The sequence below is a fragment of the Mauremys reevesii genome, linkage group 1 (assembly GCF_016161935.1).
Source record: "Mauremys reevesii isolate NIE-2019 linkage group 1, ASM1616193v1, whole genome shotgun sequence".
Classification (NCBI taxonomy): domain Eukaryota; kingdom Metazoa; phylum Chordata; order Testudines; family Geoemydidae; genus Mauremys; species Mauremys reevesii.
This window is the reverse complement of record NC_052623.1, coordinates 160,257,398-160,270,883: the sequence shown is the minus strand read 5'-3', so window position 1 is coordinate 160,270,883 and position 13,486 is coordinate 160,257,398. Positions and strand designations below refer to the sequence as shown.

General features: G+C 45.3%; 1 protein-coding gene across 1 annotated transcript in view; it reads right to left on the bottom strand.

Moving 5' to 3' along the window:
* LOC120388810 (cystathionine beta-synthase-like) overlaps positions 1-13,486 on the bottom strand; it is a 45,014-nt gene that overhangs the window by 8,163 nt on the left and 23,365 nt on the right. The window contains exons 5-12 of the mRNA XM_039510902.1: positions 11,783-11,862; positions 10,421-10,552; positions 8,599-8,668; positions 7,183-7,274; positions 6,507-6,632; positions 4,905-4,989; positions 1,169-1,274; positions 361-432 (exon numbers count right to left, since the gene is read on the bottom strand). Of these exons, the coding sequence (XP_039366836.1) occupies positions 361-432; positions 1,169-1,274; positions 4,905-4,989; positions 6,507-6,632; positions 7,183-7,274; positions 8,599-8,668; positions 10,421-10,552; positions 11,783-11,862 (763 nt within the window). The remainder of the gene's footprint in view (positions 1-360; positions 433-1,168; positions 1,275-4,904; positions 4,990-6,506; positions 6,633-7,182; positions 7,275-8,598; positions 8,669-10,420; positions 10,553-11,782; positions 11,863-13,486) is intronic.

The following is a 13,486-nucleotide window of genomic DNA, read 5'->3' as shown; positions in this document are numbered from 1 at the left end:
ACTGTCTGGGGCCAAAGCCTGAGGTCTTCAGCCTTGGGCAGTGGGGCTCAGATTACAGGCTGGTCTTGGGCTTCCCCCCATCCCTGGGGCAGTGGGGCTTTGGCTTTGCCTCCATCTCCCCCTGTCCAGGGTGGCAGGACGGGCTCAGGCTTCAGTCCCCCCTCCTGGGGTCATGTAGCAATTTTTGTTGTCAGAAGGGGGATGCGGTGCAATGACGTTTGAGAACCCCCGGACTAGATTAGCTTTTCAAAGGGACTGAATTATTCAAAGAAAATTAAAAATAGATGATCATTTCCAAATGCAGAGTGATTATTTCCCTACCAATGAGGGCAGTTAATGTAGAAGGGAGTAGAACCTTACCAAGGCTTGTGTTCCTGGACATTTTTTAGAAATCCATTCTTGCCCATCCACCTATCATTCAAGAACTTGGACCTAGAAATCATCAGCAAAGAACAAGGAAAAAGTTTGCAATGCACCCAGCAAGAAATCGGGGGGGAAGGGGGAGGAGGAGGGGAGGGATTTAAATGCATTAGGCCTTAGTGTTTCACCATGGCTCCCATAGTTTGATCAATCAGCTGATGTTGGCCCCTTTTGAGGTGAATGGGAGGAGCAGGTGAAATTACACCAGTTATTTAGGTGCCTGAGTTTAGTTTAAGCACCCAAGTTTGAAAATTCCAGCCTAGGTGATTTTTCCTGGAGCATAATAGAGTACGTCAGTGATGAGTGAAATAAAATCCAAGCATTCTGACTCCCAGCCCTTTGCTCTTACCATTACACCATAATGTTTTGCACTCTTATGTTAATGTCCATATGCAAAGGCCCCCCGCCCCGTGAGGAAGGTAAATTGACTCCTTATTTATGGTCTCATTCAGCACTCCAGTTTTATGCTGGTGTAACTCCATTGATTTACGTGTACCTGCTTTCAGTGGTGTTACCCTGGCAAAACAGAGTAGTGAAGTGGGTCCATAGTGTTTCCTCCTCTACTGACTGAGGTAATTTCCCCTCTGCCACAGACAATAATAACTGGCCATGTGACAGCAAAGCTTTTGTATGGCCACGTTGCTCATTTGGTCCGTGAATGTCATTTCCATTGATATGGCTGAACTCTGCAACGCTGTCACCTCAGTGAAAGCAGCAGGTCGGAAGCACTACAGAAGAGGAGTCTTACATGTAGTTCCTGACAGAGTCGGGCAAGATGACAACACAGCGCTGACCCTCCGTAAGAGTCCTGGCAGCCTTCACAGCAATGGACATTGCACTGCCGGAGCTGCCACCTGACGAATGAACAAGAAAATAGACACACACAAGAGCTAACAGTACATGAGCCAATAACATATCATCACAGAGTGGCCTAGGGTGATGCCCTGCAGTGACAGGCAGGGGACAGTTGGGTCAGGGTTCGGTAATGGGACACTGAACCTTTAGGGCATGATCCTCCTCTCACCGGCACCAGTGTGTATCAGGCATAACTCCAATAAAGCCAGTGCAGTGACACTGGTGTACAGGACAGGAGAATCGGGCCTATAATCTTGTAAGCCCCTAGCCCCAACAGAGACCAGATAGTGACCAAAGGAGAATGTGCAGGCGAGTGCTGTTGAAAGGATTATGGGAGTGGTGATTCTAGTCCTGTTTGTGGCCCCATTGCAAATGGCACCATCATCACTCTGTGAGCAGTGTCCGCAGGGAGGACAAGGATTGAAAGGCCACGGCCCCAGTTCCTCAAAGGTGTGTAGGCATCTAACTTCCATTGATTTCATTTCTTTGAGGGTCTAGCCAGAGAGACCAAATTCCCTTCCAGTCTTTGAGACGGCCCTTTCAGGTGAGAGGCAGGGGGGCGGGCTGGGAGCAACTTGTCCATGCTGCCCCTGTTTTGTTGGCACAGAGAACATTTCACTCGCCAGAGCCGTTGAGCTAACACATTTTACAAGTGCTTAGTGCACTTTAAATAAATGGTCGAAAGGAAGGAAAATTAAAATGACAATTACACATGGGATACCAGCCAGGGATGGCGTTTGGGGCGGTGAATGTGTGTGCGCGCGCACGCGCATCTGTGTGTTTTTGTTTTCCTGCGTGTAACTGAAAAAAAGGTCCTTGGCTTCTCACAGGTAATATTGGCTTCTCACCTGCCAATATTTCAGCATAGAAAAGACTACGGGTCATCATAGTCCTCAGTCCATGTGCACTTTGGATTTCTGAACCAAATTTGGCCTTGGTGTGACACCATTGACCGCAAACGGAATTACAGTATGAATGTAACGCTTCTGAGTGCAAGTGACATTTTGTAAGTGAGTGAGTTGCAGTAATTCAGTTTTGTAAACTAGCAGTACTCTAGCAAATGTAGAAAAAGTGCTTAATTCATTGTCTATCACCTGAAAGCTCAGCCACTAGGAGTTAAGTTTAGTCATAGGTTGTTATTTTCTCATTTATATGGCAATTTTCTTTAGACTTGCAGATGCTGTCCTTTGAAATGTGGAAACATATCTCTTGAGATAACCTTGAGTGTCGGAAGACCCTTAAGGCCAATTTTTAAACGTACTTATGTGCCTAACACCCACTGGTATCAATGGGAGTCAGGAGCCAAAATACCTTTAAAAATTTGCTTCTTATATATTCGTGTTACATATATACCAACGTAACATTTTCAGACTTAGGTGCCTAAAATTAGGCACCTAAATCCAAATGTAGGCATCTAAATAAAAGAGTCCTGATTTTTCAATAGTGCTGAGCACCTGCAACTCCCTTGACTTCAATGGAAGTTGTGGTTTCTCGCTACTTCTTTAGCTATCAGCATGAACCCATGTACTGGCTGGTATTGGATTTGAACCCGTGAGCATCTGGCCCAGGCTGAGAGTGCAGTCAGCTGTGTTGCACCAATGCCTTGTGGAGTGGCACTGATGTCCATCTGTAAACAGCGTTTGCACAAGTGTGACGTTATTGACCGTATAGATCATGGTTGCAACCAAAGTCCTGTAGTGGCACCAAATCTTGTATAAAGGGGGTCAAATAAAGTGTTACACACATTGAATCTATTTCCCCATGTTACGTATCCTCACATCTTCTTGTCAACTGTCTAAAATGAGCCATCTTGATTATCACCACAAAAGTTTTTTTCTCCTGCTGATAATACCTCATCTTAATTAATTAGCCTCTTACAGTTGGTATGGCTACTTCCACCTTTTCATGTTCTCTGTATGTGTATATATTTCTTACTATATGTTCCATTCTATGCATCCGATGAAGTGAGCTGTAGCCCACGAAAGCTTGTGCTCAAATAAATGTGTTAGTCTCTAAGGTGCCACAAGGACTCCTGTTCTTTTTGCGGATACAGACTAACACGACTGCTACTCTGAAATAAGACAAGGTTATGGTTAGCTGGTTATGATTATGCCATCTGTATGCATGTATCATTTTTGTATTTAAAGTTATAAGTATTAGCTCTATACTGTCTGTATTTCAAACTTATGCTGTGCTACTGGGTGACACCCCAGACAAGTTGGTGTCAGCTCTGCCTAGCCTGCTTGATGGCCCATTAAGGACCATTAGCTATACAGTTGACCCATTGAGAGAAGGCAGATACACCTTGTGACTCAGCAAGGTATGCATGGGACATGCCTATGGACAGAACTCTGAGATTTGTTCTTGCCATGTGCCCAAATGCTTGTCTTTGAAACAAAGAGAGGCCACATGACAAGAGACTATAAAAAGCTGCTGCAGCTCCTCCATCTTGTCTTCAATCCTGCTTCATACCTCTGGAGGAACTTTGCTACACAGAAGCTTTGAACCAAGGACTGAAAGACCCATCCCAGCTGTGGATGTACTCCAGGGACTTGATTTGAACCTGCAGTTTATTCCATCACTACTACAAGCCTGAATCAAGACATTTGCCATTACTATATGTACTTGATTCCATTTAACCAATTCTAGCTCTCATCTCTATCTTTTTCCTTTTATGAATAAACCTTTAGATTTTAGATTCTAAAGGATTGGCAATAGCATGATTTGTGGGTAAGATCTGATTTGCATACTGACCTGGGTCTGGGGCTTGATCCTTTGGGATCGAGAGAACCTTTTTTCTTGTACTGGGGTATTGGTTTTCATAACCATTTGTCCTCATAATGAGTGGCACTGGTGGTGATACAGGGAAACTGGAGAGTCTAGGGGAATCGCTTGTGTGACTTGTGGTTAGCCAGTGGGGCAAAACCGAAGTCTTCTCTGTTTGACTGGTTTGGTTTGCCTTGGGAACCCCAGCCTTGGGCTGTAACTGCCCTGCTTTAAGCAATTGGTACTTTCTGAATTGTTGGGTTTCACCAGAACCAGCATCGTTACAAGAAGGACAACTGTTCATTTTGAAAGGCTGTTCGGTTTCTCTTACAAAGTATTTCTCCTTGCACCAGGGACTGGGAGCTGTAAGAATGCCTTACTTTAACAGGAAATCTCAAAACTTTCTGCTTCAATCCTTGCACCTTCCAGTATCATATGGCAACAGCTCAAAGACAGCAAATATAACCTCCTATGGCTGACGTAGTGGAGCTGCAGTTTTTGTCCGTTTGCCCTGTTCTGAATACCACTAATCTTTCCACTCAGCTCATGTGACACTGCACCCAAAAAAAGGTAGCCCCAGAAGTTCTCCTTATGCAGAAGTGTGAACATGAGATGAGATTACAATTATTTAGCATGAGTCAGATCCAGGGCTGCTATAAATCATTGTAGCTCCATGAAATCAGTTCACACCAACTCAGGATCTGGTCCCATCGGTATAGCACAGAGAATGTGCTCGGAACTGTATAAGACACAAAAACACAGACACTGCCTGCCCTGAAGAGCTTTCTAGTCTAAAATGATTAAAAGATGGAATTAAAATGGAAAATGTTTATGAACAGATATAACATTCTTCAGTAACTTACCACACAATAATCCTTCCTCTCTAATCAGCCTGCGAGCCATGAGAAAGGAATCTGTGTCATTGGACTTGTACCACAGATCCACCACCTGAAAGGAAGGAGAGAAAGATTTTAGGGTCCTAGACATGTTATTTTGGGCTCCACGCCTCTGGTGCATTCTGCTCTGTACAGGAGGCCGGGTTTTCAGAGGTGCTTAGCACCTGCAGCTTCCACTGGCGTCAAATCACTTTCCGCTGCACTTGAAAATGAACACATATGGCAAAGCACGTGTAGGCTTCGTCCTCAGCTTCCACTGGAGTGAATTTTAATTAATTAATTAATTCCTCATATGCTCCTGCCAACACTGCAGAAGTAAAAGTGTTAGTGTCTAATATGTTTTGAGTAGTGGTGGGCTGAGGAAGTGGTGTTCAGATCCCAGTCGGGGTCAAGGTTAAGCTAGAGTTCAGGGTTTTGCTGAACCAGGGTTAAGCTTCAGGGAGAGATTCAGTGGTGCTGATGGCTTGCAAAGGGCTCTGGCAGAGATTTCAGGCCAAAACCCTAGGGATGGGCTCAAATTCAAGTGCTGTTATTCAACCAGATCCAAAACACGAAGGGGCTCACACCCGAGGTTCTGGTTTTGTGTGCGACTCCGAGAACCAGTCTGAGTGTTTTCCTGTGGAGGCGGGGAGTGGGAAAGGAGGCTAAGCTAGGGCTGTGAAGGACTCTGACTGGCAACGGGGTAGGGGTCAGACTGGTGGGCAAGGGAGTTGCTGTGTGAAGGAGAAAGTGAGACGATGTTGTGGTGCGTTTCTGGCAATTTTTGTTTGTTTGTAACTGTCTCTCTGTTTGCCTGCTGTGTCTTTTAGATTGTAAGCTCTTCAGGGCAAGGTCTCTGACTCTTCCATAGGTGCGTCTACACTGCAATCACAGGTGTGAGTGCAGCTTGCAAAGACATACCCACAATAACTTTAATCTAACTAACTCAGGCACCAGTAGCAGGGAAGCTGCAGCAGCATGGGCTTCAGCACTGGCTGTCCGAGCCCACCCAGAACCCTTGGTAATTACTCCGGCAGACAGCCAGTACTGCAGCCCATGCTGCTGCAGCTTTACTTCTACCAGCATGTGAGCTAGCTACACTACAGCTAGGGCATGATATGTCTAGAACTAACCTCTGTGTACATAGCATCTAGCACTATCGGGTCCTGCCCCAGGTCAGGGCCTTCAGGCTCTACTAGAATTCAAATAGTAAATAACGATAATAATGAAAAGCACTGGGACCCATTATTAACAAGGCCATAAGAACTGCCTGACAGTTTGTAAAGCAAGACAGAACGATGGAGTGCAGTGTTGCGGCATATTTCTGGTTGTCTCTTAAATTTGGCCTCTCCCTGCAGCTCATGTAGGTCAGACATATGGAGAAATGTGCCATGGGTTTGGCAGGTTCTAAGCCACCAGCGATAGCTTCTTTTGTGTTGGTAACTAATTCAGCTAACTTTCAACAATTAGTGATGGGCCAGAACTGGACTCTGGATCTGAACACTTCTGAACGTGGGGACAGTTTGGTCTGAGAGCCCTAACCATCCCCTCCCTCCCCGCTTCCCCATTGCTTGTCACAATGCTACATACTGATCTGTCAAGGACAGTTGGGATAAAGTCATGTCCAATCCCTTCTACTTCCATGGTTGCGTCCTCTGCCGTGTTCAGCTCACTGGGCAGAGCGACAATGGAGCCTTCGGGATCTACACAAACAATCTGAAAGGGAAGAATCACTTGTTAGCCACACTAAGAACCAAGCGAAAATGAAGCAGAAACATCTCCAATGAAAAAATTACTGGTGTTCATATAACCATATTTGGCTGCAACACGTTTTCCTTCCCAAGGTATGCATGAACATTCCTGTCCATTGGCATAGACAGACGGGACCTTTTTGCCCAGAAGTTTTCCTTCTCATCAGCTTTACAATTTAATCTTAGAAGCATGGGGAACTGAAAGTCTCAAGGATTAGTGATGGGGCTGTGGAGCCTTTTACCTGTAAGTCACTAGTCTGAATCTAGCTCACGTTGAGAGTAACTGAAAATTGTTACTATCAAAATTGATCTGCATCCGTACACTTCCTGGTTCAGAAAAAGTGGAAAATAGACGCTCTAATAATCAGGCTCAACCCAGCTGCAGGTGAGTGAGCAGTCAGTCAATGGCATCGCCCCAGAGGTGACGTCAAGGGCATTTCTCTAGTCATAGAAAAGGGCAGGAAAACACCAGGTAGCCACTAATGCTCAATGCGCAGGTCAGTCTTTCTACCTACTTTGCATTCCGGGCACTTCTCCTTCAGCTTTCTGCCAATGCCAGTGATGGTACCTCCTGTCCCAGCTCCACCCACGACCATGTGGACCTTGCCTGTAGTTAAAAGAGGTGAGAAGCATTTAGAGAGGACGGAAATGTTCTCCACAATCGGTTTATTCTGGCATGTCACATCAGTAGGTATTTTACACATGTTCTTGTGCACAGAAAACCTGTGCATGTCGAAAACTGGACAGAATTCATGCCAGTGAGCAGAAGCATTGTAGTGCTGTGATGCGCCAATAAGCTTCACCCCATTGTACTTTGATAGATTGCTAGCTTGGTAACTCCATCCTTTTGGACTACATTGTGTTGAAATGCTGCAGATACATTAGCAATAGCATGCATTGGTTTGGCTGACCTTAGCATCCAGCTAAGAGAGAGCCTAATTCTGCTCTGACATCAGTATAAACCAGGAACAGCTCCACTGAAGTCATTGTATTTACACTGATGTAAAAGTGGTGGAAGTGAGAGTAGACTCAGGCCCTGAGAGTTTTAAGCTGTAACTACACTGGCAAAAATGAGACATAATTCGTTACTGGCTGCTGCCAGGGCTAGCAATGGTGCACGTTATAGTATAGGTAGGGCTCAGGCTTTCTTGCCACCATTGTCAACTAACCTTGTTAAAGCACCTGAGCTCTGTTTTCTCTATATCTTTCACTCTTTTCACCACTGGGGATGGGTTCCATTTTTGTCCATCTAGACAAGGACTGAAATTCTTTTATTGCCTATTCCAGCCACCAAATGAAGCTGGATTAGTCTCTGCAGCACTCACAAAGTTTTGATCCATTTTAATTTACTAATGGCTTTGCTGGATCAGCTACAGTATGCCGATTACTCATATAGATATTCCCAGGGAGGCCTCTTGAGCCATTTAGTCCTCTTAACTAACCCATTACAGTGATGCCACAACTGCAGATAGATGGCCACCTCCACTGTGTCATCCAGCACTTTGTCATGTCCATGCGTTCCCCAGGCCATACTGTCACAGTTGAGAGCAGCAGAGGCAGCTGAGCCGAAGCCCCATTGGGTACAAGAGAGAGGAGACTGCTGGTTAGCCATTCTCTATGAGGGACCCACTACTTTGCAATTCGCTTCCTCCCAGGGTCCAAATGAGCCCAGCTGTGTTGCAAGGCTCATCTCTTTCCCCAGGCTTTTGAAAATGGAGGGGAATGGTAATTACAAGGGTGGGGAATTGTTCAAGGGGGAGGTGGGTCATCTCAAATTGCTGCACTCAGGGTTTATTTAAAGTTATGCCAAGGGGGCCAGGTCCCTTTTTAGCTTTTCTATACATTTAAATAAATAAGTCCATAAAGTAACAGAACGCTCCCTCAGAAGGATATGGCATGTGCATCCATGGCCGAGATAGAACAAACAATACCTTCACACTGCTCCAGGATCTCCTCAGCGGTGGTGTCATAATGAGCCATTGGGTTGCCGGGATTTCGGTACTGTTTATTACAACAGAGAACAGTGTATGTTACGGTTAACAGGGTGGGACAGACGCTGAACTAAGAACAGCTACGGAGGATTTTACTCAAGGCATAAAAAGCCCCCTCCTTGTCCTGCGCAACACGGCACCACAATCCAAGCAGGCCCAGGGAGAGAGTCCTAGTAGTTTAGTAACTCTGTGTCTTGGACTTTAGGGAGGTACTGCAGTGTGTGGTATGTTTTCCAGTGAGGAGCTAAACAGAAGGACAGGAATGTTGTCCTCAGCTATGCCCCTAAACCCAATCCGACGCCCGCATGGAAGACACAGGCTGATAGAAAACCAGGTGTTGGCAATGCTTTTGGATGGCACATTCCTTCATGACTGAAAACAAAACAGACAGAGCCTGATGAAGACTGGCAAGAGAGGTGAACTGCCTGAGGGGGGTGTAGTGTCTGAGCAAGGGAATTCTGGAGGCAACACGCCGGCGGAGACCAGAAGTGGGCATGAAGAGGAAATTATGCTCATAGGAGTGCTGTGACACTATCGAACAGATGTTGTTTGTGCCTCCCCTCAGTGCTGATCCCTTGCCACTGTCGGGTGTTCATGGAGATGAAGGGGCACAACCATTGTGCCCTGCTTAGACATATGCCTTCTGGGACAGAGTATGCTGCTGGCCGCCCCGTCTTGTGCTTCCAGAGGACAAGCACTCCTAGCTTCCTCCTGGCCTGCAGGGATAGGGGGTGAGGGGAATGAAGGAGCTCCCAGAACTCTGAGCCCTGCAGTTGGTGCAGGGCTTCTGGCATGGGTGTTTCTAGTTCAGTGGTTCCAATTCTTATGCTATTTGGTGCTTTTCTTAAAGCTCCAGCTCCTGGAGGCCAGCGATTTTCTGAGAAACTCAGCTTTCTTTTCTTTTTTTTTAAAGTGAGTTTTGAATACACGTGATTTCAGAGAAAAACCTGCAAATGTGACCAGAGTGCACCCAAAAAAGCACATAACCCCCCCCCCCCATGTATTTGTTGTTGTTGTTGTTGTTGTTGTTGTTTAAAAAAATCTCCTGATTTTTCAGCACAGTGAGTCATCAGGAAGCCAGGAGCAGAACTCAGAAGTGCCTAACTTCCAGCCCCAAGCTCAGTCCTCAACAAGCCCACGCTGCTGCCTCTAGGAAGCTCATTCGCAGAATCTGTAGAGAGGTCAACGATTCTCTAGGCAAGAAGATTAAACTAACCTCTCCCTCCCTGCAATGAGCCCTGTGGCAGAACGTACCATCCCTGAGAAGGTGATCCTTGTATGTATGCGTCAGTGTGTGGGGCTCAGATTACCACTGCCTATTCTGTAGCATGGGTTACTACAAGCGGCTTATTTGACCTTCACTATGAGCCTATTTATATACACAACATATGTTTTTCCAGTGCTGCCAGTCAGGAACCTTTCTCAAGCATAACAATTTACTTTAAACTGGTGGTAAAACATTCTCCAAATAGAACAGGATCAAAAAGTGCTCAAACCCCCAAAACTTTGCCACAGCTTCCACAGTCCCTGAATATGCCTCTTATTTTGTTTTTGCAGCCCAATGCTTCAAGGAAGAAAAGTCAAGTCACATGTGCCATAAAAATGAGCATCGGTGTCTGGGAGAAGAAATGCAGTGGCAAGAAGTGCCACAATGGTACTGAGCATCTTACAGATGTGTAGCAGAATGAGAGAGATGAGCAGACCTAGGCAATCCTGTACAATCCAGATTTAAAGAGAGAACCCAAAAAGTAATTGAATTTACCTGGTCCAGAATGTGGGAGTTCGGGATTTCATATCTCAGCCTCCGAGCAACAGAAACATTAGACTCAGGGGAATCAAATTTGGTGGCTGGAGTCCTAACAATCTCACAACCAAGAGCCCTTAGTATATCAACCTGTAAATCATAAAGCAGACACAATAAAGCTGATCTCCTGTACTGCCAGTAATCTGAACCTATATATTCATGTTAGTGTCAAAAGCCAGACTGGGCTTTGCATTCATAAGACATTTAACATTTAGAGTGGCTTAGAGATACAATGTGTGATTCTCAGTCACACTCACTAATGCTCTTTTACATCATTCTGGCAGCATAATGGGCCTTTAAATTGGTTAGAAATGCCACCTGAAAATACTCCTAAATACAGATGGCCTTCTCAGCCTGGCATAAGGATTCTAGCCTGGCCATGCTCCTAGCCTCTACAATGAAGGAGTAGCTGGGGGGCAGGACCAGAATCCACTGCACTATTTGCTGGTTTCCAAGGGGCATATGGAGCAAAGCACATGTTAGAGCACTCCCAAGGCTGCTCTAATGTACACCATGGACTGGGCAGCCCCAGCACAGTCGCAGAATACAGGTAGAGCAAACTGGCCATAAGCACAGGAATGGAGTACCTGAAAATGAGTGTTTATCAACAGAGAGGCACTGTTGTCTAGCGGTGAGAACAGGAGAGCTAGGTATTAGAGCTCTTCGGTTTCTGATTATTTGTTATTCCTGTTGGGCTGAGGAGGTGGCGTTTGATCCAGATGAGGTTGAGGTTAGGGTTGAGGTTTGAGGTTAGGATTCAGGTCTGAATTCAAAGGCGCCAAAGTCTTGCAAACTGTTATTGTGAGATTTTTGCCCCAAATGGAGGAAATCTCACAAGATCATATGACATTTCTGCCATCTTGATAGGGTTTCTTGAGAAATCTGGTTAATACTCCTATGAAGTTAGTATAAATATCTTCAGTTTACACAGAGGGAAATGGACAGAGAGGTCAAGTGACTTGCCAAAAGTCACAGAAGAAGTTGGCAGCAGAACTGGAAACAGAACCAAGGAGCCCTGCATACCTTTCCTTTGCTCTAACCATCACACACACCCAGAGACATAAAATTGCATAATCTCTGTGCAGAAATGTACCATATTTGGCTAATATATTGCACTAGCTGCATAGCTGACACTAGATAATCAGTCAGATTATCATTGCCTGCTTCATTGTCCAACGAACTCTTTTGAATAACTACAGAAACATGCCATTACTTGTAACTAGGATTGTTACCCTATATAGGAAAGGGTTCACTAGTTCTCAAGAAAGAGAACTTTCCCCATTCCCAGGATTTCAGTGTAATACCATAAAGGACTCTGACCTTCTCCATGCTCATTTTCTCTGGCAAGACAATGATGCAGCGATAGCCTTTCACTGCAGCAACCAGGGCCAGCCCGATTCCTAGGCAGCGGGGGAGGAAAGGGAATTATTCAATGACAGCATTTGGCAAGGTCAACTGACAGTCACAGTCTCCTGCACGTCCTGTGTTAATCTGGTAAATGTAAACTCATGAATTTGCACTTAAAAGCTAAATAGCAATGTAGCATCTTAGACGTTTTGCATGCTCTCTGACAGTCGTAGTGTAGGAGGATGTTCTAACTTGAGAGCTTACTTGTAATTAAGTCTCTGTGTCCCTGAGAACCAGGGAAGAGCAGTGTATTTTCACAGCATACAAACTGAAGGGACTGGAAAGGCTCAGAAGCATTTTTCTACACTTAGCAAAGCGCCAGTCTCTTGTTTTCCCACATGTGTCGTTTCACACAGAAAAGATATAATTACGCTTAGACAGCTCTCTGTTCTCCTCCGGTCTGCTTAACGCCCCTCGCCCCCAGCAGTCTAACTTGTGGGATAAAGCTGCACATGCGCCAATCTCACTCCATGGCTAGTTGGCAAAGTGTATCTGTGCTCTAATTCCATTCTGAATGACTGACCGAGCCAGCTGTTCCCATGCTGGCTGGGGAAGGCAAATGAGGCTTTAGATTCTGAATTGATACAAGAGGATGCGCAGGGCAGGCGTGAAACATTGCTTCTGTACTAGGACATGCTGTCGAAAAAGTCTGCGATACTCGCAGGAGGTTAAATCCAGGCTGCAGCCTGTCAGAGGATTGGTAGAAATAGCTTTAGTTATTAGAGCTAGATCAAATGGTCAGATAAGAGAAAAACAAAGAAATTCCACTGTAAGGCCCTGACTCTGAGCTCAATTATGCCATTCAGGCACAGCCCAGTGTTGGAGGCAGTGTGGAGTCACACGACCCCTAGGCAAGTACAAGGAGGAATGCTGCCTCAGGGGTGCAGAATTCCTTCCTGAGCTCTGTGGCATCTACATCCTTGTATAGGGTGCAGTTTAATCCCCCTCAACTATGCTGGTCTTGTTTGGCCTGCTAGTGGGAGGGGTTGGGGGGAGAGAGACCCATAGCCCTAGCTGCTTGGGGGTGCTGCACTCCACCAGGAAAATAGGAAGGGTGCAGCCCTGGCCAGTTGTGTTATCTTCTTGTGCAAGCCAAAGAATGGGGAAAAGCTCCTGCACCTTCTCTCCCAACCATGAACTGGCCCTAGCTTGTTCCTGGCCAGCTGAGGCTAAATAAGGCAGATATGGAAGAAGCGACGATATATTTGTAAGCTTGGCAAAATTCAATTTTTATTTGTGCTAACATTGTGATGGATCATACTGATGTTTATTTTTAAGCATTTTAAAAGATTTGTAGCCATTTAAATGACCAAAGTTGTGGAACGTTATGGGGGCAGGGTAAGAGAATGACTTAATGACAGTAGAGACCAAGGTTCAAAAAGTTAAAGCATTATAGCCACTAAAACACAAACTGTCCACATCACCTGTCAAAATATACAATGTAAAGAGCTTTCTACCATCAAATCCCACCTGCTTTTACTGTTCAGTCACTTGTCCATTTGTAACAGATCACTGGATTTTGCCTATAATAAGGTCTCAAGCAGCATTTTTCTTACTTTGCCTATCTGTAAATTTGGATTGTTAGTGATGGAAATATTTTTCCATTGGTTTGTGTGC